The 25,374-nt window shown below is 42.5% G+C and overlaps 1 protein-coding gene across 1 annotated transcript in view; it reads left to right on the forward strand.

Annotated features, from left to right (window-relative positions):
• Positions 1 to 25,374, forward strand: part of SLC4A9 (solute carrier family 4 member 9) — a 1,068,229-nt gene that overhangs the window by 214,620 nt on the left and 828,235 nt on the right. Inside the window, 1 exon segment of the mRNA XM_082254102.1 lies at positions 8,814 to 8,968. Within this exon segment, the coding sequence (XP_082110228.1) occupies positions 8,814 to 8,968 (155 nt within the window).

Raw genomic sequence — 25,374 nt, forward strand, 5'->3', positions numbered from 1 at the left:
TTACGGATAGTCTACAGACGGGAATGGTGCCAGCCGATTGGAAAAAAGCCAATGTAGTACCAATATTTAAAAAGGGCCGAGATATATCCTGGGTAACTATAGACCTTTCAGCCTAACGTCAGAAGTCTGCAAGATTCTTTAGGGGATGTTAAGAACTATATACAAGACTTTAGTAAAGAAAACGGTATTATTAGTAGTAATCAGCATGGATTCATGAAAAATCATTCTTGCCAGAGCAATCTAATAACCTTCTACGATGAAGTGAGTTGCCATCTAGATAAAGGAAGGCCTGTGGATGTGGTGTATCTGGACTTTGCAAAGGCATTTGACACAGTTCCCCACAAACGCTTACTGTACAAACTAAGGTACATGGGTATGGACCATAGGGTGAGTACCTGGATAGAGAACTGGCTTCAGGGGCGAGTCCAGAGGGTGGTGATAAATGGGGAGTATTTGGATGTGTGGAAAGTGGGGTCCCTCAAGGATCAGTCCTGGGACCAATCCTGTTTAATTTATTCATAAACGATCTAGAAGAGGGGATATCTAGCACAATCTCGGTATTTGCGGATGATACTAAACTAAGCAGGGCAATAACTTTGATGCAGGATGTGGAAACCTTAAAAGCAGACCTGAACAAAATAATGGGGTGGGCAACTACATGGCAGATGAGGTTTGAGTTTTTGATGTTGAAAAATATAAGGTAATGCACTTGGGGGTCAGAAACACGAATGCAAGCTATTCGCTAGGGGGGGAACCTCTGGGTGAATCTAAGATGGAAAATGACCTGGGAGTCCTAGTGGACAACAGGCTTGGCAGTGGCATGCAATGCCAAGCCATTGCAAGCAAAGCCAACAGAATTCTGGGATGCTTTAAAAAGGGGATTCAATCCAGAAATGAAGAGATTTTTCCTCCCACTTAACTAGACTCTGGAGTATGCCATCCAGTTCTGGGCATCAGTCCTCAGAAAGGATGTGCTAGAACTGGAGAGAGTCCAGAGAAGGGCAACAAAAATAATTAGGGGAATGGAGGACATCAGCTATGAGGAAAGACTACAAACATTGAACTTATTCTCACTGGAGAAGAGATGCTTGAGAGGGGATATGATATCAATGTAAAAATACTGTATGGGTGACCCTAGCATAAGGTACAAACTTTTCAGAGAAAGTGAATACAATAAGACACGTGGCCACCTTCTAAAACTAGAGGAAACATGGTTTAACCTTAAAATACGTAAGGGGTTCTTTACTGTCAGAGCAGTAAGGATGTGGTATTCTCTTCCACAAGCAGTAGTGTCAGCAGGGAGTATCGATAGTTTAAAAAACGATTAGATGGGCACCTTAAAGACCACAACATAAAGGGGTATACAGAGTACGGTTAACCGCAACACACACACACACACACACACACACACACACACACACACACACACACACACACACACACACAGGTAGGTTGAACTGGATGGACTGATGTCTTTTTTCAAACTCACTAACTATGTAACTATATGTAACAATGCAAAAACTGCAAAAATGGTCCTGCCAGTTTAAAGGTGGCGCACAGGGCTTAGCAGTGAAAGGGCTGAACTGTGTAGAGGGTTCTTTACTGTCAGAGCAGTAAGAATGTGGAAGTCTCTTACCCAAGCAGTGGTATCAGCAGGGAGCGTGGATAGTTTAAAAAAAACTATTAGATGGGAAACCTTAACATTCACAACATACAGGGATATACAATGTACTATTGACATAAACACTGGATGGACTGGTGTCTTTTTTCAGCCTTACCAACTATGTACTGTAACTATGTAATAGAAGGTTCATCTCGACAACCGAGAACAAAGACATTAAGTCATCTCGTCCCCACCTTCCTCCTTGATACCATGAAATTAGCCGTTTGGCCATTTTCCATCTGTGTTTTTTTATATGGTGGCCAGGATCCTCTACTATTTGGATTATCTACTATAAAGCTTTTATTGTCAATAAACTAAGACTACTGGACTTTAATTTTGCAAGCAAATGGTTCTTTGCCTGGCTGGGGGTAGAGCTTTTTATCCCACTTTGTTGTTTGTGTAACTATGCAATAGAAGTTTCATCCCGACAACAGAGGACAAAGACATTAAAGCCCCGTACACACGTACCGATGGTCGGCATACAAATGTTCCTCTTTTCTCCCCGGGATGTCGGTGTCTGTTGAAAAGTGCAAAGACAGCACAAGGACAGCACAAGAATTTTGTCCGCAGACTTCAGCTGACTGCAGAAGTGATGTCATGTAATGGTTAACTTTCCCTGTGTTTTTAATTTTCTGAGCATGCCCAGTCTTGCAAATCTGCGGTCTGTCGGCCGAATTCTGTACTGACAGGCGAACAATCGTCCGTTCTGGTGTCCGCAGACAAAAATTTTCATGTTTGCAAGAAAGACTTTTGTCCGCGGATTGTGCGCAGACATCTGTCGGAGGCACCATACTAACACGCGTACAATCGGCAGATCCTTCGTCCACCGACGTTTGTATGCCGACGATCGGTACGTGTGTACGGGCCTTAAGTCATCTTGTCCCCACCTTCCTCCTTGATACCATGAAATTAGCTAAGACTGCAATGATGTTATTCCCCAGATGTCTAATTTGGCTCTTGATTATTGCTTACTAAACAACTTTACAGATTTCATTTTTCGACTAAACCTTTCTCAGCTTTTACTAATTGGAATTAGGAATAGAGGACTTAGCTCCTCTGCTTATACTCTCAGCATCAGTACACAATCCAATCAGCAACATTAATAGCTGGATCCTACCCTGGGGCTCTGTATAGTAGTGACATTTAAAGCGGTAGTATACTCCAAAAAAAAAAAAAAACCCTGCAAAACAAATACTTGAAATACTTACCTTAAAACGAAGCCCCGACATTGACCCCCGGACACCGCTGTGGGAGCAGACATGATCCCTAGGTGTCTCTTCCGGGTTTGGCGGCTCCGGCGCTGTGGGAGTTTTTCATGCGCGGGGTTTTAACTTACCGGCAACTTCCCGGCAAGGAACTCTGAAGGTCCGCCGGACCTTCAGAGCGCATGCGCCGCTAGTGTCAGCGGCTGCATGTAGTGCAACTATCTCCTAAACCGTGCAGGTAAGCCTTATTATAGAAAAAAAAATGGGGGAATTTGGCGCTGCCTAGTGGCAATGATATAAATAAGGGAAAAAAAGTATATAATATATGATGATATATATAATAAAATATAAGGAGTAAGATGTGAAGCAAAGAAAGGAAGAGGGATCCGCGCTTAGGATAAGATATACGGAATAAAAAAATTATAAAGATACGTCTAAAGAATATAAATAAAACAATGGTGGCTGCTGCCCACTTCAAAAGATGCAACCCCAAAGGGAAGCGTCAAGTATGTATGTCAAAAGAGAAGTGATTGGCGCTGCCTATGAAAAGGTAGGCTAATGGGAAATCTGGGTTGGGCTGCTATAGTCTAAAACAGGGTCCAACACTTATGAACTTGTATAAATAAAGATAATTGGTGAAGACGGCCGATCGTTCGGCTGACGATCTGCACGTGTGTACGGGGCATTATAGTGTGTATGGCCATACATGATCCAATTTTCTTACAATTTTCTGTCCAATTTTCTTGAAATTTACCTTCAAGTATGTAGTACAAAGGCCTGCCTAACAAGTGAAAGTGTTGTTTAGCTTTGACATCACATTATGTGGTTTGTGGTTAATCTATCAGAAAATTGTACAACAAAAATTGAACATGTATGGCCATACACACTATAAGATTTTCTGAAGACTTTTTCATTCAGATTTACCTTTTCTATGTAGTGCAAGGGCCTGCCAGATTGCATACAAATTGAAAGTGTTTAGGTTTGACCTCATATTATCTGGTTTTGGTAAATCTAAAGGAAAAAGTCTTCAGAAAATCTTATAGTGTGTATGGCCCATTAGTCTAAATGAAAAAGCCACTTTGTGCTCATGCTGAGATTATTGAAAGCATTTCTTATGTGTGTTGACTTGATGTAGTATTTTTTTATATATATATATATATATATATATATCTTTTTTTTTTGGGGTTGTTGAATTCTGAGTTCTGGGGTTCCACTGCATATGTTCAATCAATTTGCAAGCTCAGACACTGCTATTTTTCAGAGTGTAATGTGGCTCTATATAGGAAGCAACACTAATATGGCTCCCCACTCAACCAACCAACAAATATATTAATTTCACACATATACAATGTTTTATTTTTGGGGAGAAGCCGTATTAGTGTTGCTTGTCATATATAACAACAGACAGTTGTAGGTAGTTCAGGGATTTGAACACCCAAATACAGTGTTGCATGGCAGCTGTGCTAACCACTTGGATATTTTGGTCAGTTTATTTAATCAAGCTCAAGCTCAATACATATTTGCAACATTTTTGCAAAACACAATTTACACAAACATAATCACTTTGTTACATTTATTTCATAATATATGCCACTGGTTTCTTAGCCTATCAATTTATATTTAAAATACTAATTTTTCACAGAAATAAATGTTTTAAACACCTATATATAATTTCCAGCATGCAGGATTATTTTAACTGACAAGTCGCCTGACAAGTCGCGCTAATGTGAATAGTTTGATTCGATTAGTCCATCAAAAAATTTTAATAAATAAAAATCATTTGAGTTCGAATTGGGTCTAAATAGAATATATATATATATATATATATATATATATATATATATATATATATATATATCCACACACACATATATATATACAGTGGGTACGGAAAGTATTCAGACCCCCTTAAATTTTTCACTCTTTGTTATATTGCAGCCATTTGCTAAAATCATTTAAGTTCATTCTTCTTCCTCATGAATGTACACATAGCACCCCATACTGACAGAAAAACACAGAATTGTTGACATTGTTGCAGATTTATTAAAAAAGAAAAACTGAAATATCACACGGTCCTAAGTATTCAGACCCTTTGCTGTGACACTCATATATTTAACTCAGGTGCTTTCCATTTCTTCTGATCATCCTTGAGATGGTTCTACACCTTCATTTGAGTCCAGCTGTGTTTGATTGGACTTGATTAGGAAAGCCACACACCTGTCTATATAAGACCTTCCAGATCACAATGCATGTCAGAGCAAATGAGAATCATGAGGTCAAAGGAACTGCCTGAAGAGCTCAGAGACAGAATTGTGGCAAGGCACAGATCTGGCCAAGGTTACAAAAAGATTTCTGCTGCACTTAGGCTCGGTTCACATATATGCAATGCGGGAAGGCTGCGAATTCGCAGCCTGTTCCCGCATCGCACACGCACCCCCGGCAGTTCACACTGCCATATGCGATACGCTGGGGGTGTCAATGTAATCTTAACGACACCCCCAGTTTGATCGCATATCGCAGTGCGATCGTGCAGCTCGCACAGGATCGGATCACACAAGTGTGAACCGCTGTGCGATCCGATCCTGATGCGGCTAGAAAAAAGGGTCCTGTGCGTGTTTGGTGCGGCTGCGGTGCGAATTTAGCCATACAAACTGTATGGCTAAACTCGCACCGCACAGCCGATCGCATGTAATGTCGGAGCAGTGCGCTCCGATATTACATGCGAACCCCGCACACGCACAAGTGTGAACCGGGGCTAAAGGTTCCTAAGAGCACAGTGGCACAAATCACACATGCTTTGAAAAAGATGTCATTAGCCTTAGGTAGTTAAGTGGTTAGCACAGCTGCCTTGCAACAGTGTATTTGGGTGTTCGAATCCCTGAACTACCTACAACTGTCTGCTGTTATATATGACAAGCAACACTAATACGGCTTCTCCCCAAAAATGAAACATTGTATATGTGTGAAATTAATATATTTTTGGGTTGGTTAGATATAGGAAGTAACAATAATATATTGTTTTTTGCATATATATATATATATATATATATATATATGCATATGCAAAAACCCATATATTATTGTTACTTTCTATATCTAACCAACCCAAAAATATATTAATTTCACACATATACAATGTTTTATTTTTGGGGAGAAGCCGTATTAGTTTCCTTTTTCATATATATATATATGTATATAATATGTACACATAGGCAAATCAATAAATAAAACATATATATATATATATATATATACATATAATTATTTTTTGGGCATATATATATATATATATATATATATATATATATATATATATATATATATATATATGTATGTGTGTGTGTAAGTATGTATGTGTGTATATATATATATATATATATATATATATATATTTATGTATAGATATTTATATATATTTTTTTATATAGACATACATAGATATGTGCAAAAAAAAAAATTTTTTTGCATTTCTCTCATTAGCGCCGGAATAACGCCGCTTTACCGTCAATTTGCGGCGGTATTTGCCGCAAATTCAATACAACTCCCACTAACGTTTTCAAAAACTTTATTTTCAGCCTAATTTTTGGTTTGGAGCATGCTCACATGGGCTATCTGCCAGAAATTGACTCTGGAGCTATTTTTGCATTTTATACTTTTATTAATATCTTTTTTTCTACTTAACTTTTTCACACAGTTTAAAATCAGTTTAGCTCAAAATCATATAACACATCTTTCCCACACATTTTTTATTTTTTTCCTGCCATATTTTGTGATTTCGAAAAAATTAGTCCACCTTTTAGCTGGACTGTTTTTAAGTCCAGTCCTGACGTTATTTGATCTTAATGAATTTGACACTGCTCATAACGTTTCTGATGGTGTTATAGTGAATTGCCTTTGCACCTAAAAATAGTCAAAATGGAGGTAAAATAGAACAAAATCAGCGTTGGAGGTACAATGAATTAAGCACTAAGTGACTATAAAAAAAACATAAGCGTCTTCAGCTGCTGAAGACGTATGCTTACGAAACGCGTACAGCGCCGTTACATCACTTCCGGTTCCGGCACTGGCGTGGAACGCAGTGCATTCCAGACTTATCACACACCGCTTGTTTGTATCTACACAAATGTGAGTACCCTTTACCTGCAATTTTTCTAATAAAACACTTGCCATACGGTATCCCACTATGTGCCTTTCCCTTATTTCTCTACGGCCTATGTGTATATGATCTGTCCCGCTGAGATTGGTTGACCTTACTCTGGAGCATTGGAGCCACCACTCCATACAGGCAGGACCCCACCAGACCGTGGCCATCATCTTTTAGGCATCCCGATACACCCCGGTACCCTACAGGGACCCTCCGGCACGTCTATTCCAGGACGCAGAGAGGGAACAAGGATCCACCTGAGGGACCACCATCCCATTTACATACCCGCTCTATACCCCTGTGTGGGGTGGGTATATCTGGTGAGTGGGCTACCTATTATAGGGGTCACTGAGCACCTCACCTCATCACCCACCACCGGGTCACCGGTATTGTGTATTATTTACACTAAGAATTTTGCCACTTTATTTAATATATACATTTTTGGACATTTATGGCCACTAAGTCACCTTTCATCATTTTTGAATATTTATAGTCACTTAGTCACCTTTATATCATCATCCCGTTATCACATTCACTATTGATATTTAATATCCACTGAAATCATTATTGTTGATTATTACCTCATCACTTTATCCTTGTTTACAGCATTTTTCAGTTATTCGTATATTTATTAGCACTTGGTCACTTTATTATTTATGTGCACATAATACAGGCACTTATACACATGCCACTATATTGACTATTTGAGATAATACTTATTTATTAATTTTATACATTTTGTGTACTGTACATTGATTTTACTTCATATTTATCCCTGTTTATATTATTATCAGTTATTTATATATACACTTTTTCATATTTATTATATTTATCATATATGTGCACACGTCACCTACAGACACTTATATACATGCCATTACATTGATTATTTGATACACTATTTATTTATTAATCTTTTGTATACTGTACACTAAGTTTGCTTCACATCTTACTCCTCATATTTTATTATATATATCATCATATATTATATACTTTTTTTTCCCATATTTATATCATCGCCACTAGGTAGCGCCAATTCCCCCATTTTTTCTTCTATCTCTATATAGTCTTTGACTATATTTCAGGGAGGCAGCAGCCTACAAATTATTATTTATCATCATCATTTTTTTTTCAAGTATATCACCAGAAGCGCAGAGCCTATTATTTTTAGGCCTTATTATAGGCTTACCTGAAGGTAAAAGTCACAAAAATCACTATACTACCACTTTAAACAAAAGTTTACTTCAGTTTTTTGTTTTTGCTGTGCAGCCTGAGGACATATCTTACCTCTATTTAAGTGAGTCCTATGTTAGGCTGGGTTCTGCATGGTATGAAAATTTAATTTTCTCCCCAATGTTGATAGGTCCTCCACAAACCAGTGATTTGAGGGTTAACATCAGCTGCTGCATATGTGAAATTGTTGTTCTGCTAATTTGACCCTTCTGCCCATAAAGCATTCTGTGAATGGAGAATGAGCAAATGAATAACAGAAACCACCTCCTCCAATCACATAACACTGCATTCTGGCAAACAATAATACGAGTTCTATAGATGGAGGAGGAGGAGGGCAAAAGAGGGTGGGTGAGCGGTGCAACTCTTTCACACTGGCAACAGCTGATGTTAATCTTAAGGTGTTGTGGGAAGGTTTGAGCAACAGTGGGGAGAAGATTTTCACAAAGAAAAAAGTAACCAAACTTCAGCTTTAACATATGGTTTTAAACTGGGTTTTAGAAAATAGCAATTCTGGTAATGTTCAAACATGAAAATGTTAAAATTATAAAATACAAATGTGTTATTCTAGCTGTTCCGGAAAGTAGCATATAAGTCTATGAACAAAGATGAATTGACTGCAGGAATCGATGATTTCCTAGATGAAGTTGCTGTTCTGCCACCAGGAAAATGGGATCCTACAGTTCGTATCCAACCACCCAAATTTCTGCCATCAGTCCAGAGAAGGTAAATATCTTACTGTGTATAACATTTTTTTTACAGGGGTTGTCCACTTACTTGTAATGATGTGTCAAATCCTGCTTTTAGGAAATATGTTAAATTGTAAGTGAAATCAACTACATTGCTTTTCCATTACAACAAAACTAAAATAAATATCTGCTAGGTATCCCTTTGGAAGTACTTTCTAGTTTAGAATATGCATGATAGGAAGGACTCAAAAGGATGGTGAATGATTACTGCTTTTGTCAATGACCATTGGCTGAGGGAATAGCAATTTTAAATATTTTTCTTAAAAGGCTTAATTTGTAACCTACACTTAAGACTCCTTTTTTTAATAGTTTATTAAGAAAAAAACAACCGTTTCGGAATCCCTCACTGAGTGAACCTGTAATGTGTATTAAAAACTTCTTTCCATGTTCACTGCAGGTAATGTGTGTTTAAATACTGGCTATCTTTTTTTTTTTTTCTCTCTACATTTTATACGTGTGTGTGTGTAAAACACTTTGGGGGATTTGAGGCATCAGATCCAGGAAATAAAGTGGCATAAATTGGAGCTGGATTTGGATGATTATCTTTAGAATCAGATGTACTCATGAATGCGCATGCACATAAACGAAGATACTAAGATGCACTGTAGCAGCAAACAGTTTTGGGAAACCAGAAATGGACTCTGGACGCAGACTTCAAGAAAACAAACCTTTTTATTTGCTAGCGAAGAAGACTTAGCAGGACTTAAGTCCAGATTGCAGAGTGCCCAAATAGGCATGTACATCACAAATAAGTCAGCAGTTATATCACAGATACATATTTTCCTTTGTATAAGACCTTCAAACTAGTCTAGCAAGCAAAATATATTTTTCTCTGTACAGATGTTTCCTGTCACACCCTATCTAGAGCAGTTGACATTTGCGGTTTCACACTTATCTATATTCTCGTTAGTTACAGGAAGACAGAGAGAGAGAGGGAGAGAAGGGGGGGTCTAACAGCTGCAGCTTGGTAGTTTTTGTTTGCCAGAATTAACCATTTTGTTTTTACTAATTATGCTATCCACCATCTTAGAAGGCTCTCCAGCTGATGCCACAGCACACCCAGATATACAGTAATACAAGTGCCTCATATTCTGAATGAGAATATCTTGCCCCCTTCTTTACTGGAAGTCATTTTTTAGGTATGGGATGTGAGGATCATTGGTCCTGTACAAAGCAACAAGATCATTAAAGTGGTAGCTAAGTCCCTTTGTTTACATTTTACCTACAGTTTATAATAAGGCTTACCTGTAGGTACTGTATATATCTCCTAAACATGCACTGTTTAGGAGATATTTACTTGTGTAACAAACGGTCATGTCAACTGCGCATACATTCTGAAGGAACGGCATACCCTTGCCAATCCTTCAAAGCTCTATCCTATAAACCAGTGTTCCCCAACCCCCGGGCCGCAGACCGGTACCGGTCCGTGGATCAAGCGGTACCGGTCCGCCCAAAGAACATTACATTAATTCCATTTTAGAAAAAACTGAGCCCACCCATTTGTGTGACAATAGCGAATGAATATTCGCTATTATCACACAGATCCTCCTCCTGGCCAATCAGGAAGCGGGTCCGAAGCGCGTTTCCTGATTGGCCGAAAGGCGAACCCATGCCATTGGCCAAGGAGGAGGAGGAGGGAAGACTCGAGGAGACATGGGGAGACTGAGGAAAATCTGCCGCTGCAAATCAGGTAAGTGCACTGGTCACTGTGCATTGATTGGGGGCACGCTGTGGTCACTGTGCATTGATTGGGGGCACGCTGTGGTCACTGTGCATTGATTGGGGGCACGCTGTGGTCACTGTGCATTGATTGGGGGCATGCTGTGGCACTCTGCATTGATTGGGGGCACGCTGGTCACTCTGCATTGATGCCCCCCCCCCCTCAGCAGGCCATGGAAAAGTTATCAAACGTTGACCGGTCCGCGGCGATAAAAAGGTTGGGGAGCACTGCTATAAACCACTCTGTTGCCATAAACCGTGATGTCATCACAGCTTGGTCATTCAAAGGACCAGAGTCCGCAAATCCGGAAGGAAGACCGGGTAAAGATGGAAGCCCTGTCAGCGGTGACAGCACGCAGCTGGAGAGCTTCGTTTGAAGGTAAGTTTTACACAATGTGAAATGCATACTAGCACATTAGAACATTGCCTTGCAGGGGAAACGTTTTTTCTTTTTTTTACAATTTTCCAGTTTACTACAGCTTAGATCATGAGGTAGACAATTAACAATTTACATGATACACATGGCGATAACTGGCATGAAAGTCTAGCCTCTGGGGGTGAATCTTCTTGCACAAGCCATTAACCAATTTTATTCAAAGTCAAACTTCACAAGCATTTTCAGGTTTGTAACACGCCACCTAGCTGAATTTGTGTGGTCTGCTAGAAATTGTAATAAGTTTTGCCATATTTACATGCTAAGTCCTGTCCTCTTCCTGTATATAAGCCAGCTTTGCCAATCTCTGTCCCCATTTGTTTGAGAAAGAGGAAATTTGCCTTGAAATGCATAACCAAGCCCCCACACATGTGATGTCATTTCCGGAGCCACATTTATTCCACCGCCGGCTGATTTCTGGCCCTCTTTTGCTCTCCAAGGCTTCCATTGTCATCTGCAGGGACCTAGCTGCTTGGGAACCCAGCCTGGCTTTTCTGTTTCCGGAAGAGCTGAGAGATAGGGATGATCGAAGGGTTCAGGTCGACCATAGGTTCGACCCGAACATTGGCTGTTCGAGGTTCGGCCGAATTCCGAACTTTTTCAGCAAAAATTCGGCAACCAGAACCGACCAAAATGCAATGGTTCAGGAAATGGGCTTTAAAAGCCCGTGATTGGACCAGAACCATCAGTAAAAGCCAATTGAGGGGGCAGGAGAATGCTAGGAATGTGATTGTAGTGACTAGGGGGTCCATAGGCCAATCATTAGTGAATATGCCCCCCAGTATATAAGATAGCCCCCGCCAAATTCCTAGCATTGTTATACAGGGACATGGAAGAGAGTGGAAGCAGTTCTGTAACTTTTGCTACAAAGTGTCATTTAGCAATTTTTAGTGTGAGGAAAGGGATATCTAGTGTAGTTAGGGTGCTATTTTCCACTATAGTTAGCTTTAATTATTCAGTTTCTGTAGGGAAAGTGTTAAGTGTAAGGGGACCGTAGTGTAGTGTAGGGTTAACTGACTGTGACTGCTATGGCAGGGTGACAAAACCCTTCCATAGCAGGGTGACCGCTATAGAGAAAAGATTGTTTCTCTTGTGTCACATTCAGTGCACTAATATGGCTTCGCCCCTGTCAGCATTCTTTTTGCTGCAGGCGTTGATAGTGCTTTTTTGAGGACATGTTTGGAGTCATGCATGACATCTGAACATGTGTATAGGGGTATATATACACACACATGTATGTATATATACACCTGCACATATATAGGTGTGAAAGGAGCAGAACACTATACTTTCGCTAATGAAATAATTAACACTAATATGGCTCCGCTCCTAACACACCTATATATGTGTAAGTGTAAAATACACATAAGTGTGTGTGTATATATATATATACCCCTGTACAGAAGTTCAGATGTTTTGCCTGCCTCCAAAGAACTCAAAAAAATGCCCAAAAAAAATGCCAGCGCCAAAAAAAAAATGCCAAGGTTTGTTCTTGCAGGCATTTTTTTGGGCATTTTTTTGGGTTCTTTGTATTCAGGCATGACATCTGAACTTCTGTGTAGGGGTATATATACACACCTACACATATATGGGTGTGAAAGTAGCAGAGCACTATACTTGAGCTAATGAAATAATTAACACTAATATTTCAGATGTTTTGCCTGCCTTTGGAGGCAGGCAAAACATCTGAACTTCTGTATAGGGGTATATATATATACACACACACTTATATGTATTTTACACTTACACATATATAGGTGTGTTAGGAGCTGAGCCATATTAGTGTTAATTATTTCATTAGCGCAAGTATAGTGTTCTGCTACTTTCACACCTATATATGTGTAGGTGTGTATATATACCCCTATGCAGAAGTTCAGATGTCATGCCTGAATCCAAAGAACCCCAAAAAATGCCCAAAAAAACGCCTGCAAGAACAAACCTGGGCATTTTTTTTTGGCGCTGGCATTTTTTGGGCATTTTTTTGGGTTCTTTGGAGGCAGGCAAAACATCTGAACTTCTGTAAAGGGGTATATATACACACACACACTTATATGTATTTTACACTTACACATATATAGGTGTAATAGGAGCGGAGCCATATTAGTGTTAATTATTTCATTAGCTCAAGTATAGTGTTCTGCTACTTTCACACCTATATATGTGTAGGTGTGTATATATACCCCTATACAGAAGTTCAGATGTCATGCCTGAATCCAAAGAACCCCAAAAAATGCCCAAAAAAACGCCTGCAAGAACAAACCTGGGCATTTTTTTGGCGCTGGCATTTTTTTGGCATTTTTTTGGGTTCTTTAGAGGCAGGCAAAACATCTGAACTTCTGTATAGGGGTATATATATACACACACACTTATATGTATTTTACACTTACACATATATAGGTGTAATAGGAGCGGAGCCATATTAGTGTTAATTATTTCATTAGCTCAAGTATAGTGTTCTGCTACTTTCACACCTATATATGTGTATGGGTATATATACATATAAGCATGTGTGTATATATACACCTACACAGAAGTTCTGATGTTATGCCTGCCTCCAATAACCCCCAAAAAATGCCCAAAAAAACGCTTGATACTAAACCGGCAAGGTGTGAAAAGAGCGGAGCCATATCCCTGTTCTATAAGTGACAAAATACAAATGATCTTTTTTTTATGGTTCTGGACATGCTACAGAGCTGAAACTTCACAGGTACACTTTTTAGACCCCCCCAGACACTAAATCAAAAAATTTAACTGAAGATTACCAACACCATTTGAGTCCTTTCTATCTACCAAGCCCTCTTTGGATGTACTTTGTCCTCTCCACGCAAGAAAGACAGCAAGTGCACCACCATAAAGTCATGTAAAGTCTGAAGGAACCTGTCTACATTTAGGACTCTAGTCATTGTATGAGCAGGTTAAAGTTGTGGGTAAATTCAGTGCACTGGATAAGATATTGTGTTTAAGCTGGTCGATTGGGGGGGGGGGGCGTGTCTTACTTCTGGGATGTGAGGAGCTTTCTCTCTCTGCTCCGCTGCCACGTATTTAAGAATCCTGTGCCATCCGGACTGTGCTAAGGGCTGAAACTTACCCTGAGGCATCCTGAAGCACCCAGCAAATGATTGGGATGGTGAAATACGGCAAAGACGTCCCAATGCCCCCGGTAAATCGACCACCAAGTTTGCCCAGGCTTGTCCAAGATGGCGCCCACACTGCATCCCCGGAGAGCAGAGCCTCGGTCAGCTCAGGGAGATCCTGGCAGGCAGGTCGGGAAGACTGGCCGGATATGCAGCCTGAGACATCAGCTGGAGCTGAGGACATTGGGCAGGCTCAGGACAAGGTAACAGAACCCACTTTGGCACAAATGATGGAAGCTATTAAAAACTGTCAGGCAGGGGGGCGTGGTGACCGCCGAGCAAGATGGCCGCCATAGCTAGGAGCTCCATAACCCGTCCAGCTTGCATCACATCTACGGCCCATCAAAGCGCTTCCCGACTCTCCACTTACCTGGATTCCAGTGGGGGAATACCCCGTGCACCTACCTGCGATGACCAAGAAACTTTTGGCGGCCCCTCCGGTCCGCAAGCTGTCGAAATTCTTCTGACCGGCGACTCTTGGTCCACGGCAAGATGGCGGCAGCACCCCATCCTCGCTCCTCCGCCACTGTGTCCTCTAGCGGTAGCTCCGCCGATAGATGACGTCACGGCGCCGCACCCCGCCAAACGCCCGGGAGATCAGACACCGATGCGGCCTATGAGATCTGCTAACTCCTCTTCTTCCACTCCCTCCACACAGAGCCCGGCCAAATCGCGTCCCAGGAGGGAAGACAGACCACGGACACTCGACATGTCCTCTATGGAGGTGAGCAATGATCCCAATTCCCCGGGCACTGCTTGGGCCTACTCCCCACTGCCAGACCCCTTTGCTAACCTATCTACAACTGGGCAACCTGTCTCAGATACTACTTTAAAGGACTTGCTCTCCATGCTCCACTCATCCATGTAGGCCAATATCCTTGCCTCCATTTCTTACTGCCACAAATAGCTACACGATATGGGGGACAGAGTAAATGCAGTGGAAAACAAAATGGAAGAATTCACTGTCTCCTATAACACTCTAGTAGACGCCCATACTTTCCATCAGGAAGATATCCGCCGCATCCAAGCTAAATTGGCAGATCTTGAAGATCGATCGAGGCGTAATAACCTCAAGATCTGTGGTATCCCTGAATCGGTCCAACCGAACCAATTGCCTCACTTTGTATGGGACTTATTCCAAAAATCGGTACCTGATATTTCCAATGATGAGCTCACTATAGACCGCATTCATAGGATTCCCAAGCCCTCCTTTCTCCCGCAAACGATCCCACGGGATGTACTTCTGAGGATACATTTTTTCCAAGCTAAGGAACGAATACTTGAAGCCTTCAGGCGTAAGGATCGCTTACCAGAACAGGCCTCATCTTTACAAGTATTGCCTGACTACTCCCAGTTTACCTTACAGCTCAGGAGAAATCTAAATTCCATTACCAAAGCCCTGCGGAACAGCAAAATCATGTATAAATTGAAATACCCAGCCAAGTTGTGTGTGACACATCAAGGCTCCATGTCCCAAATCACTACTATGGACCAAGGCATCCGCCTTCTCCGCCAATGGAACATTATCCCTGAATCCTCTGACCAACAGCTCCCTAACCAGGAACCACAAATTTGCCACATCCAACAAGACTGGCAAATCGTATCCAGACCTTCCAGGTCCTCCCATCGCCACAAATGATGTACGCTGTGCAATCCCTAGCCGGACGCACCTGGCCTCCTGCTCTCACTAGCACCTGTTACCGTGCTTAATACCCCACCAGCCATGCAGCTCCAGCTGCCCACCTGGTCCACCAGGACCTTGTTTTTTTATTTCTCTTGTGTCTGTTTGTTTTCCTTCTTTTCTACCCTCCCCTTACAGAACATGAACCTTCATCGGAAATTGTAACATCCGCACGCTGCTTCCTCCGACGCCACTAGTCGCTTCACCATTATGTGGACTAATTCGTACACCGGGCTCCAACACTCATCCCTTTTCTCTTGGTTTGACTGTTCATGACTACTTGGACCCATTTGGGCACTACTCCCGAGTATGCCCTCCAGGTACCTCCTGACCGCTTCCAGGTTGCCCACTTACACTTCCAGACCATTATTTGTTCTGCCTTTACTGCTGTTCTCTAGCTGACATCGCTCCCTCCCTTGCTTTGCTATGTCTCTGCAATTACTATCATTAAATGTTAAAGGGCTTAACCACCCAGTTGGTTGTGGAAGGAAGCTTTGTCACATAAGGCGGACATCCTGGCCATACAGGAGACGCACTTCAAACAGGGGTATGCCCCTAAGTGCTCCCACCAGGAATACCCCCATATGTCTCAGGCCTCTGCTTCTGAGAAAAAGAGAGGTGTTCTTTTGGCAATTCGGAACTCTGTCTCCTTTACCTACTCTAGGGTGGTGCAGGACACAAAGGGGAGATATATCATTCTCGATTGTACTATTGATAACTGCTTATACATGATCGTAAATGTTTATGTTCCAAATACGCATCAACTGCGGTTTTTGCGCAAACTTTGTTGTAAAGTCAATAAGCTGAAAATGGGTAAGTTGATCATGTGTGGGGATTTCAACTTGGTGGCGGATCACGTTATGGACACCTCTTCCAGAGGTAAGAAATCTACGCCCACTTTAGCTTCCCTTATTCACTCGGAGGGGCTCCATGACGTGTGGCGCTACCAGCATGCTGAGGAGCGAGACTACGCTTTCTTCTCGGTGTGCCATAATACATATACTAGGATTGACATGTTCTTAGTAGACGCCCAAACTATTCCACATGTTCTAGACACCTTTATCTCCCCCATCACCTGGTCGGACCATGCTGCTATCCGCATGTCACTCTCGGCAAAACCCGCGTCGCCGTCCACGTATATGTGGAGGTGTAACAACTCTATCCTATCAGATCCAGAATCCCTTAAATCCCTTCAATCCCAGTTACGCAAAATTTTTTGCATCAACAACACACTCGAAATTGACCCCTTTACGTTGTGGAACACCCACAAAGCAGTCGCCAGGGGCATACTTATACAAATGGGCGCCAGACTAAAGAAAACATTTCTTAGTAAACTTACAGATCTTACCACGAAAATTCGCTCCTTAGACAATGTCAACAAGCGTACTCCCTCTCCCACTAACGCTTCCCAGCTATCCTCCCTCCGTTCGGACCTTCGTAGGCTCCTTACTGACAAACATGACAAAATGATGGCGCGTCTCCGCCTACAATATTACTCTGCCCATAATAAAGCAGGGAAATTCTTAGCCTCCAGACTCAAAGCCAAAAGAACCAAAACCAAAATCCATCACGTCTTCCACCCGCACTCCGGCCTAAAACTAACATACCCCCAGAAAATTGCGTTCGCGGATTACTACGGCACTTTATACAACCTTAATTCTGATCCTGAAACCCCCAACCTACCGACATCGCTGTCCAAACCTTCCTTCAACGCCTGAGACTCCCCACTCTCTCTGCGGACTCCCTGTCCCTCCTTAATAGCCCTTTTACCCCTCAAGAACTAGCCAAAACTTTTAAAACTCTTCCCTTCAATAAATCACCCGGACCCGATGACCTGACAAATGAATATTACCGATCCCTTCAGGACATACTCTCACCACATCTCTTGAACGTATTCTCCGCAGCAGTAAATACAGGTCGCATTCCGCAAGAAATGTTGCAGGCTAACATAACCACTCTCCCTAAACTGGGGAAACCCCCCACTTGACCGGCCAACTTTAGGCCAATTTCACACTTGAACAATGATGTTAAACTTTACGCTAAACTCATAGCCAACCATTTGGCACAGATATTGCCTTCCCTGCTGGGGGGGGGGGACAGATGGGGTTCGTTCGGGGATGCCAGGCACCTGACGCCACCAGGCGGGTAATCGACCTGATCCACCATGCTGAGACTAAAAAAGTGCCTTCTCTGCTTCTTTCCATAGATGCAGAGAAGGCGTTTGACCGAGTCCACTGGGGCTATATGAAGGCGGTATTGCAGAAATTTGGGTTTTCCGGCCCGATCCTCTCTGCTCCGGTTTCTCTCCGGTTTCAAATTTGGGCAGTCTCATCACGTCATCACTTTGTTTGCTGATGATGTGATCCTTAGCCTGACGAACCCTGTCGTGTCCCTCCCCAGCCGCATTTCCTACTACAAGGTCAATTTTAGCAAATCAGTGATACTAAATATGAACATACACCCTTCTACTCACATGCACCTACAAACGCAACTACCATACACATGGGCCACGCATTCCCTGCCATACTTGGGCATCCAATTAAGGTATCCAACCTCTGGCCTATTATCAGCTAACTTAAAACCACTCATAACTTCCATATCTACAGATGTTACCAAACTTAAATCCTCCGAAATTTCCTGGGCTGGCAAAATCACTGCCTTTTAAAATGGTGTGTCTACCGAAAATATTGTACATTTTCCGCACGCTTCCGATCTGCATCACGAAAAAGTACATTGCCTCCCTTTCTAAAACTTTTCGCACATTTACAGTATATGGCAAAAGAAAAGAGCAAGATGTGCACATGCACATATGATACGCCACAAACGGGTGGGAGGCCTGGGACTCCCGGACATTCTAGACTACTATCACGCCTCCAGGTTAGCACCTCTCCAACACTGGTTTCCTGGTCACCAATCCCTCCCTTGGCTCCCCATAGAGACCTCACTGTCCCACACGTCGGACCTCAGCCTCCTGCTGTTGGCAGACTTGTGGAAACCCCTAACCCTGTCTACCCTGACGATCGTGACGCAAGCTTCTTTGAAGTCTTGGCAAAGCCTCCACACTCAATTACCCCCATCTACGTTCACTATGCAAATTCCCCTACCACTTTCTGTTCTGAGTGTACTCCTCCCCTACGTGTCCATCACTCAACTCATGTCCGCAGGCATACTAACAATCTCTTAGCTATATAACAATGGGGCTGTAAAATCCTTCAAGGGTCTCCAACACGAGTTTGCCCTCCCCCCGAAAGCTATCTACACATACAATAGTATATTTAGTTTTTTGACTAAATTCCCCCCTGCCTGATCTCTGCATCCCCGACCTAATCTGTAAGTTCTTCACCAACTCATTCACTACGATCAAGGGGATATCCCTTTTTTACAACTTCTTTGTAAACTGGCTATTGGCTCCTCCTGTACTACTACCCAATGTGTTACCTACTGGGAACAGTCGCAAAAACTCGTTACCCGCTGGTACTTCACGCCATATCGTCTCTCAAAAATTTACCCCACGCACAGCCCCCTGTGCTGGCGGAATTGTGACCACCCCGGAACAATTTTGCACACCTTCTGGTCTTGCAAGGGGCTAACTAGTTTCTGGAGAAGGGTTTTTGAAATTCTTTCCACTCTTGACCGGGATACTGGTCAAACCTAACCCCGCTATGGCCCTTCTATCGTTGGGCTTGGATGTCATACCTCCTAATATAAGAACTGTGTTTTTTCATGTGCTGATAGCAGCCAGAACGCTTATAGCAAAATACTGCAAGCAACCAGTAGCACCGTCACACCTGGAAGTGGTCCGGTTGTTTTTTTTTTTTTTTAAATTTGACAATTTTTATTGGGTTTTATTTTTTACAGATACAGACCAATTAAACCATAAAAAAGTAATACATACATCAGGATAAACAACAAGAAAAGAGAAAAAAAAAAAATCCCTTGCTCTTCTGACAACCATGTATAAAATAAAGATATCAAATGTTTGGGCGGGGCCTTTGAGATACATATCTCTTCGAAGGGGGTTAATTTCCTAGGGACATACCCCCCTTTCTGATATGTCCTCAGGAAGTGTCTTAATTGAAAAATACTGAAATAATCTAGATCAACATCTGGCCATTCCGCAATCTCTTCCTGTGTAGGTATTTGCCCCTTCTTCAATATATCATATATACGAACTTTACTGACATCTGCCTAACTTCGTACCTTCGCGCTTACACATCCCGGAGGGAATTCAGGGTCCCCTAAGATCGGTATCAGTGGGGATGGGCTGGGGGATATCTTAGAGAAATGTTGAATACGTCTGGTTTCCCGTATTGTAGTCCCTATAGTAGGATGTGCATACAACCTCGTCCGCAGAAGAGTATATTGACCATGGTGCAGGAGGGGTCATTTGGCCCGCCTCGTTTACCTCAAGCCCAACCCATCGTTTAAGGGCCCCATTGCAATTCCAGTCCACTACCCGTGTCAAGTGAATAGCTCTATGATACCTACGAATATCCGGTAATCCTATCCCCCCCCCCCCCCCCCCGGTCTTTGGGGAGGTGCAGGGTCTGTAACCGGATCCGCGGGGATCTTTGAGCCCAAATGAAAGAGCGGAACATCATCTTAATCTGCTAAAAAAAAAGTAGACGGAATTGCAATTGGTAGGGCCTGCATTATGTATAGAATCCTAGGTAAAACATTAATTTTTAGTGCATTACACCTACCAAACCAAGTTAAAAATAGCTGTTGCCAGCTTCTCAGGTCTCCCTTGATCTTCCTCAATAAAGGTAGAAAGTTTTTCCTATATAAATCTGAGGGGTCTGCTGTAATCTGGACCCCCAAATATTTTATCGAGCCCTCAGCCCAACAGAATGGGAATGATGTGCGAAATTGGAGTTCCTCCTGTATTGACATAGAAATGCTCAGTGCCGACGACTTAGTAAGATTAATTTTGAAGTTAGCTAAAGCTCCGTATTCTCTGAGTGCCTCCAGTATATTTGGGAGAGATACTATGGGATTAGTAACGAAAAATATGAGATCATCTGCAAAGGCAGCCACTTTGTGCTGCTCACCAGCAGCCCACATCCCTGATATATTGGGAGATCTACGTATTGAACATAGAAAAGGTTCAAGTTTTAAAATGAAAATGAGAGGGGACAACGGGCAACCTTGCCTGGTCTCGTTCGATATTAAAAAAAAGTCCGATCTCCACTCATTCACCTGTACAGCTGCTGATGGATTAGCATATAATGACAGAATGAATGTTAACATCTGTGGACCCAATCCAATGTATGACAGGGTGGCCTTGATGAAACTCCAGGCCACCCTGTCAAATGCTTTCTCCGCGTCAGTAGAGAGCATCACCATTTTGTTACAGGAAACATGAGCTGCATGGATAATATCTATGACCCGGGGGGTATTGTCCCTTGCTTCACGCGACGGAACAAAGCCCACCTGGTCATAGTGTATTATATGTGGAATATAAGGAATGAGGCGATTTGCAAGTATTTTTGCTAAAAGTTTCGTGTTGCAATTCAGGAGAGAAATTGGGTGATAACTGCCACAGAGAAGGGGATCTTTCCCCTCTTTCAATATAAGCGTTATATACACCCTCAGTGAATCTAAAGGCAATGCCAAGCCGTCCCGAAGAGAATTCATATGCCCCAAAAGGGGGTGTATCAGGTGAGACCTGAAGTGTTGATAATATAACATTGTGAGTCCATCTGGACCCGGAGCTTTATGTGTCTTAGCCTGGGATATTGCAACGGCCAGTTCTGTTTCTGTAATCTCTCCTTCCATTGCAAGTGCTTGTTCCGCAGCTAACACCGGCATACCAGAGTTTTGAAGGTATGATTCAATCCGTTCTAACTGTTTATTTTGGTTTACTTTTCCATTCCCTTCACTCTGCTGATTATATAAGGATTGATAGAATGTACGAAATTCACCTGCAATTGCCGATGATGTGGACACCTCTCCACCTCCCGCCCCCCTAATACGGGGGATGTGCGTTTGTTGCCTAGGTCCCCTCAGGGCCCTTGCCAACATCATCCCTGGTTTGTTTGCAAATTCAAAGGAGTATCTTTTAAGCCATATCAATCTCCTATTTATCTTTAAGAATAAGATACTATTTAATTCCTCTCTTGCCCGGGTAAGAGGGGCCAGATGTTCGATGGCCAGGGATCTTTTGTGGAGTCTACTTAATTCTTCAATTTGAGAAAGCAACTCGTTCACCTTTTTCTCCTGGATTTTTTTTTGTTGAGAAGCCAGCCGCATAATAACCCCTCGAACCACAACTATATGGGCCTCCCAAATAATTGGAGGAGATAAAGAGTCATCTTTATTTTCTAGAAAATAGTTTTTCAACGCTTCCTCAATTTTCCCCCCCGTCTCTGGATTTTGCAGGAGTGATTCATTCAAACGCCATGTAGTAGGTCTAGGTGGCATAGAATCCCATCCCATGCAGACATGAGTTGGGGCATGATCTGATATAGAAAAATTGTCGATGCTGGAGGAGAATACCAACGGAAGATCTGATTGAGAGACCAGGATGCGGTCTATTCTAGAGTAGGCGTTGTGGATCGGAGAATAATAGGTATAGTCCCTTACATTCGGGTGTATTAACCGCCAAGGGTCGACAAGATTTAAGATAGAAAGTTCACGCTGCAGACGCCGCAGTCGCGAGTATGAAATACAGGAAGATTTCTTTGAAGTATCTGGCACAAAATTAAAATCCCCCCCCCCCCCAAGACCAAATGACCTTCCCTAAAACCCAAAATGACTGGTATCAACTGTAGAAAAGCTAGGTGGTCTGAGTTGGGTAGATACACATTCACCAGTGTGAGATCTGTCCGTCCAATACTCCCCTTTACTAACAAATATCTTCCCATGGGGTCTGCTAAACTCTCCTTATATGACCACACTTTCTCTTTGGAAATAAGGATACTGACACCCTTGGAATTACTGTAGCAATAGGAGAAGGGGCATGATATACCCAGGGAAAATCTTTATTGTATAATTTGGGTATAGACTCCTTCCTGAAATATGTTTCCTGCAGGAATGCTATTTGTGTATGGCTACGTTTCAAATCCTGCAGTAGGCGTGCACGCTTCTGTGGGGTAGATAGCCCTCTAACATTGAGGATTGTGACTTTACATCCAATTTCCCCTCGTTTATGGGTATTCGGTGTTGCATGCGGTGTCCTCCCCCCCTCCCTCCCCCCCGCCCGCAACCAGGTATTCAGACATAGGGAAAAAAAAAAACCCCCAACAAAAAAAAAAAAAAAAAAAAAAAGGGAGGAAAGAACTCTACCTTCGCGCAACCAGGCACGTAAGAAATTTACCTTCGCGCAACCAGGCGCGTCCTATAGTGGGGTAAAAAATATGATAGACAAGCTCCGTGAGGTTCCCACAGATCAGATAATAAAAAATAACAAAAAATGAGAAAATTCATTGCCTAGAGCTCCGAGCGCCGCGGGCCCTCCTCTGATCTGAGGGGGAGGGGGGGCGAGAGGACGGACGCAGCCCCCCCCCACCCCCCCCATAAAGGGAAAAACAAATTAGAGAGATCTAGAGGGTTGAGGGGTGCAGAGGGCAGCCGGGGAGGAGTTAACCCTTTATGGTACCATTATCATGACAATAGGCCTTTAAGGCAAAGACCCATAGCAAAAAATATATATAAAAAAAGAAAAGAAAGAAAAAGAGAGAAAACAAAAAAAAAAAAAAAAACGCATGCTATCATCTTATAATAGAGAAATAGTCATCATTGGAAGCAAAAAAGAACCCTTAGAGAAACCTATAAATCTTCTTAGACATGTGAGGACACAGGATATTTAAACCCTCCGTCACCCTCCATAAAAGAGGGAGAGGGAGAGATCCTTAATACCTGAATTAACCCTTTATAATACCATTATCATGACAATAGGCCTTTAAGGCAAAGACCCATAGCAAAAAATATATATATAAAAAAAAAGAAAAAGAGAAAAAAAGGAAAAGGGAAAAAAAAAACGCATGCTATCATCTTATAATAGAAAAATAGTCATCATTTGGAGCAATAAAGAACCCTCAGAAAAACGTATAAATCTTCTTAGACGTAATCTTCACTGATCTAAAGAAAGAAGGAAAAACCCTCTCTCCCCTCTTTTCCTCCTCATAGCATCATGCGCTAACAGGATCCTCTTCTGTCCCTATTTTCTGAGTGTCTACGTATTGTGACCTGTGTGCTAGAGTCAAGCCTGTTCCATGTGAGGGCACCAGGGCCCTCCCCTCCTAACACCCCCAGCCAGTCCAAACTGGGTATAGGGGGGATCCCAAGGAATGTAAACAGTTTTGGGAGCTGATCATGCCACTTAAGAGTAAACGACTTCTTGTCTCTTGTTACCACCAGCTGAAAAGGATGTCCCCAGTGATATGTTGCCTTCATCCTATGAATTTCCTCCAAGAGAGGCTTTAACATGGCTCTCATTCTTAGAGTGTTATAAGAGAGATCAGGTAGTAAGCGTATTTGCGAGCCCTCATAGTTCCATGAACCCTGTTTCCAGGCACACCTCATGATCTCCTCCTTGAAGGCAAAAAAATGTATCCTTATTAACACATCCCGTGGGTTTTCAGAGCCTTTTTTGTATGTGGTTCCAATCCTATGAATCCTATCAATTTCAAAAGGTTCAGTCAGTGAACGCTTCAATAGCCCATTAATGATTTTCATCGCACACTCCCTGAGATCAGGGCCCAATACAGACTCAGGTATCCCTTTAAGTCTAACATTGTTCCTGCGATTTCGATTTTCACTATCATCTTGCTTCAGATGCAGTGAAATAATCTGTTTTTGTAATAACAATTGTGATTTTTTTAAGTCATTGATTATAGAGTCTGTTAGGGATTGTACCTCCTCCACCTGGCCGACCCTGGCGTCTACCTGATCCACTTTTTGCTTGACTGAGTCTATTTCCCCTTTCAGGTTACTCACAATTGTGGACGCCATGCCTGCAATATCTTGCTTGGTTGGAATGCGGGAGACGAACTCCTTCCATTCTGTGACCGGTAGAAGCTGGTGTACTAATGGAGCCTGTGTAGTCCCAAACTCCTCCGTAGCCTGCTCCCAGACAAGGGAACCCTGCGTGGGGGGAGATGATTCTCCCAACCGATCAGAATTAGCCTTAGAGGCTTTTTTCAGCTGCTGCAGTGATACCATGGTGGCGGAGCTTGTGGCCGAAGGACGCGTCGGCGCCATTTTAGAGGAGGCTGTAGAGCCCTGAGAGGCCGCCAGGCGTCTCAGGAAATATGCGGTGATCTCAGAGCGTTTGGAGCTGTAGCATGGCTGTGCAGACGCCTGGGTTACCGGCATGTAAGCTGCAGGTGTGGGGGCTGGGACGCTGGCTGCAGAGGATTAGGCTCCGCTCAGCTCAACAAGCTCCTGCTGTCTGCGGCCTCACGGAATCATTG

Source organism: Pelophylax lessonae (assembly GCF_965119305.1).
Source record: "Pelophylax lessonae genome assembly, chromosome: 4".
NCBI classification, from domain to species: Eukaryota; Metazoa; Chordata; class Amphibia; order Anura; family Ranidae; genus Pelophylax; species Pelophylax lessonae.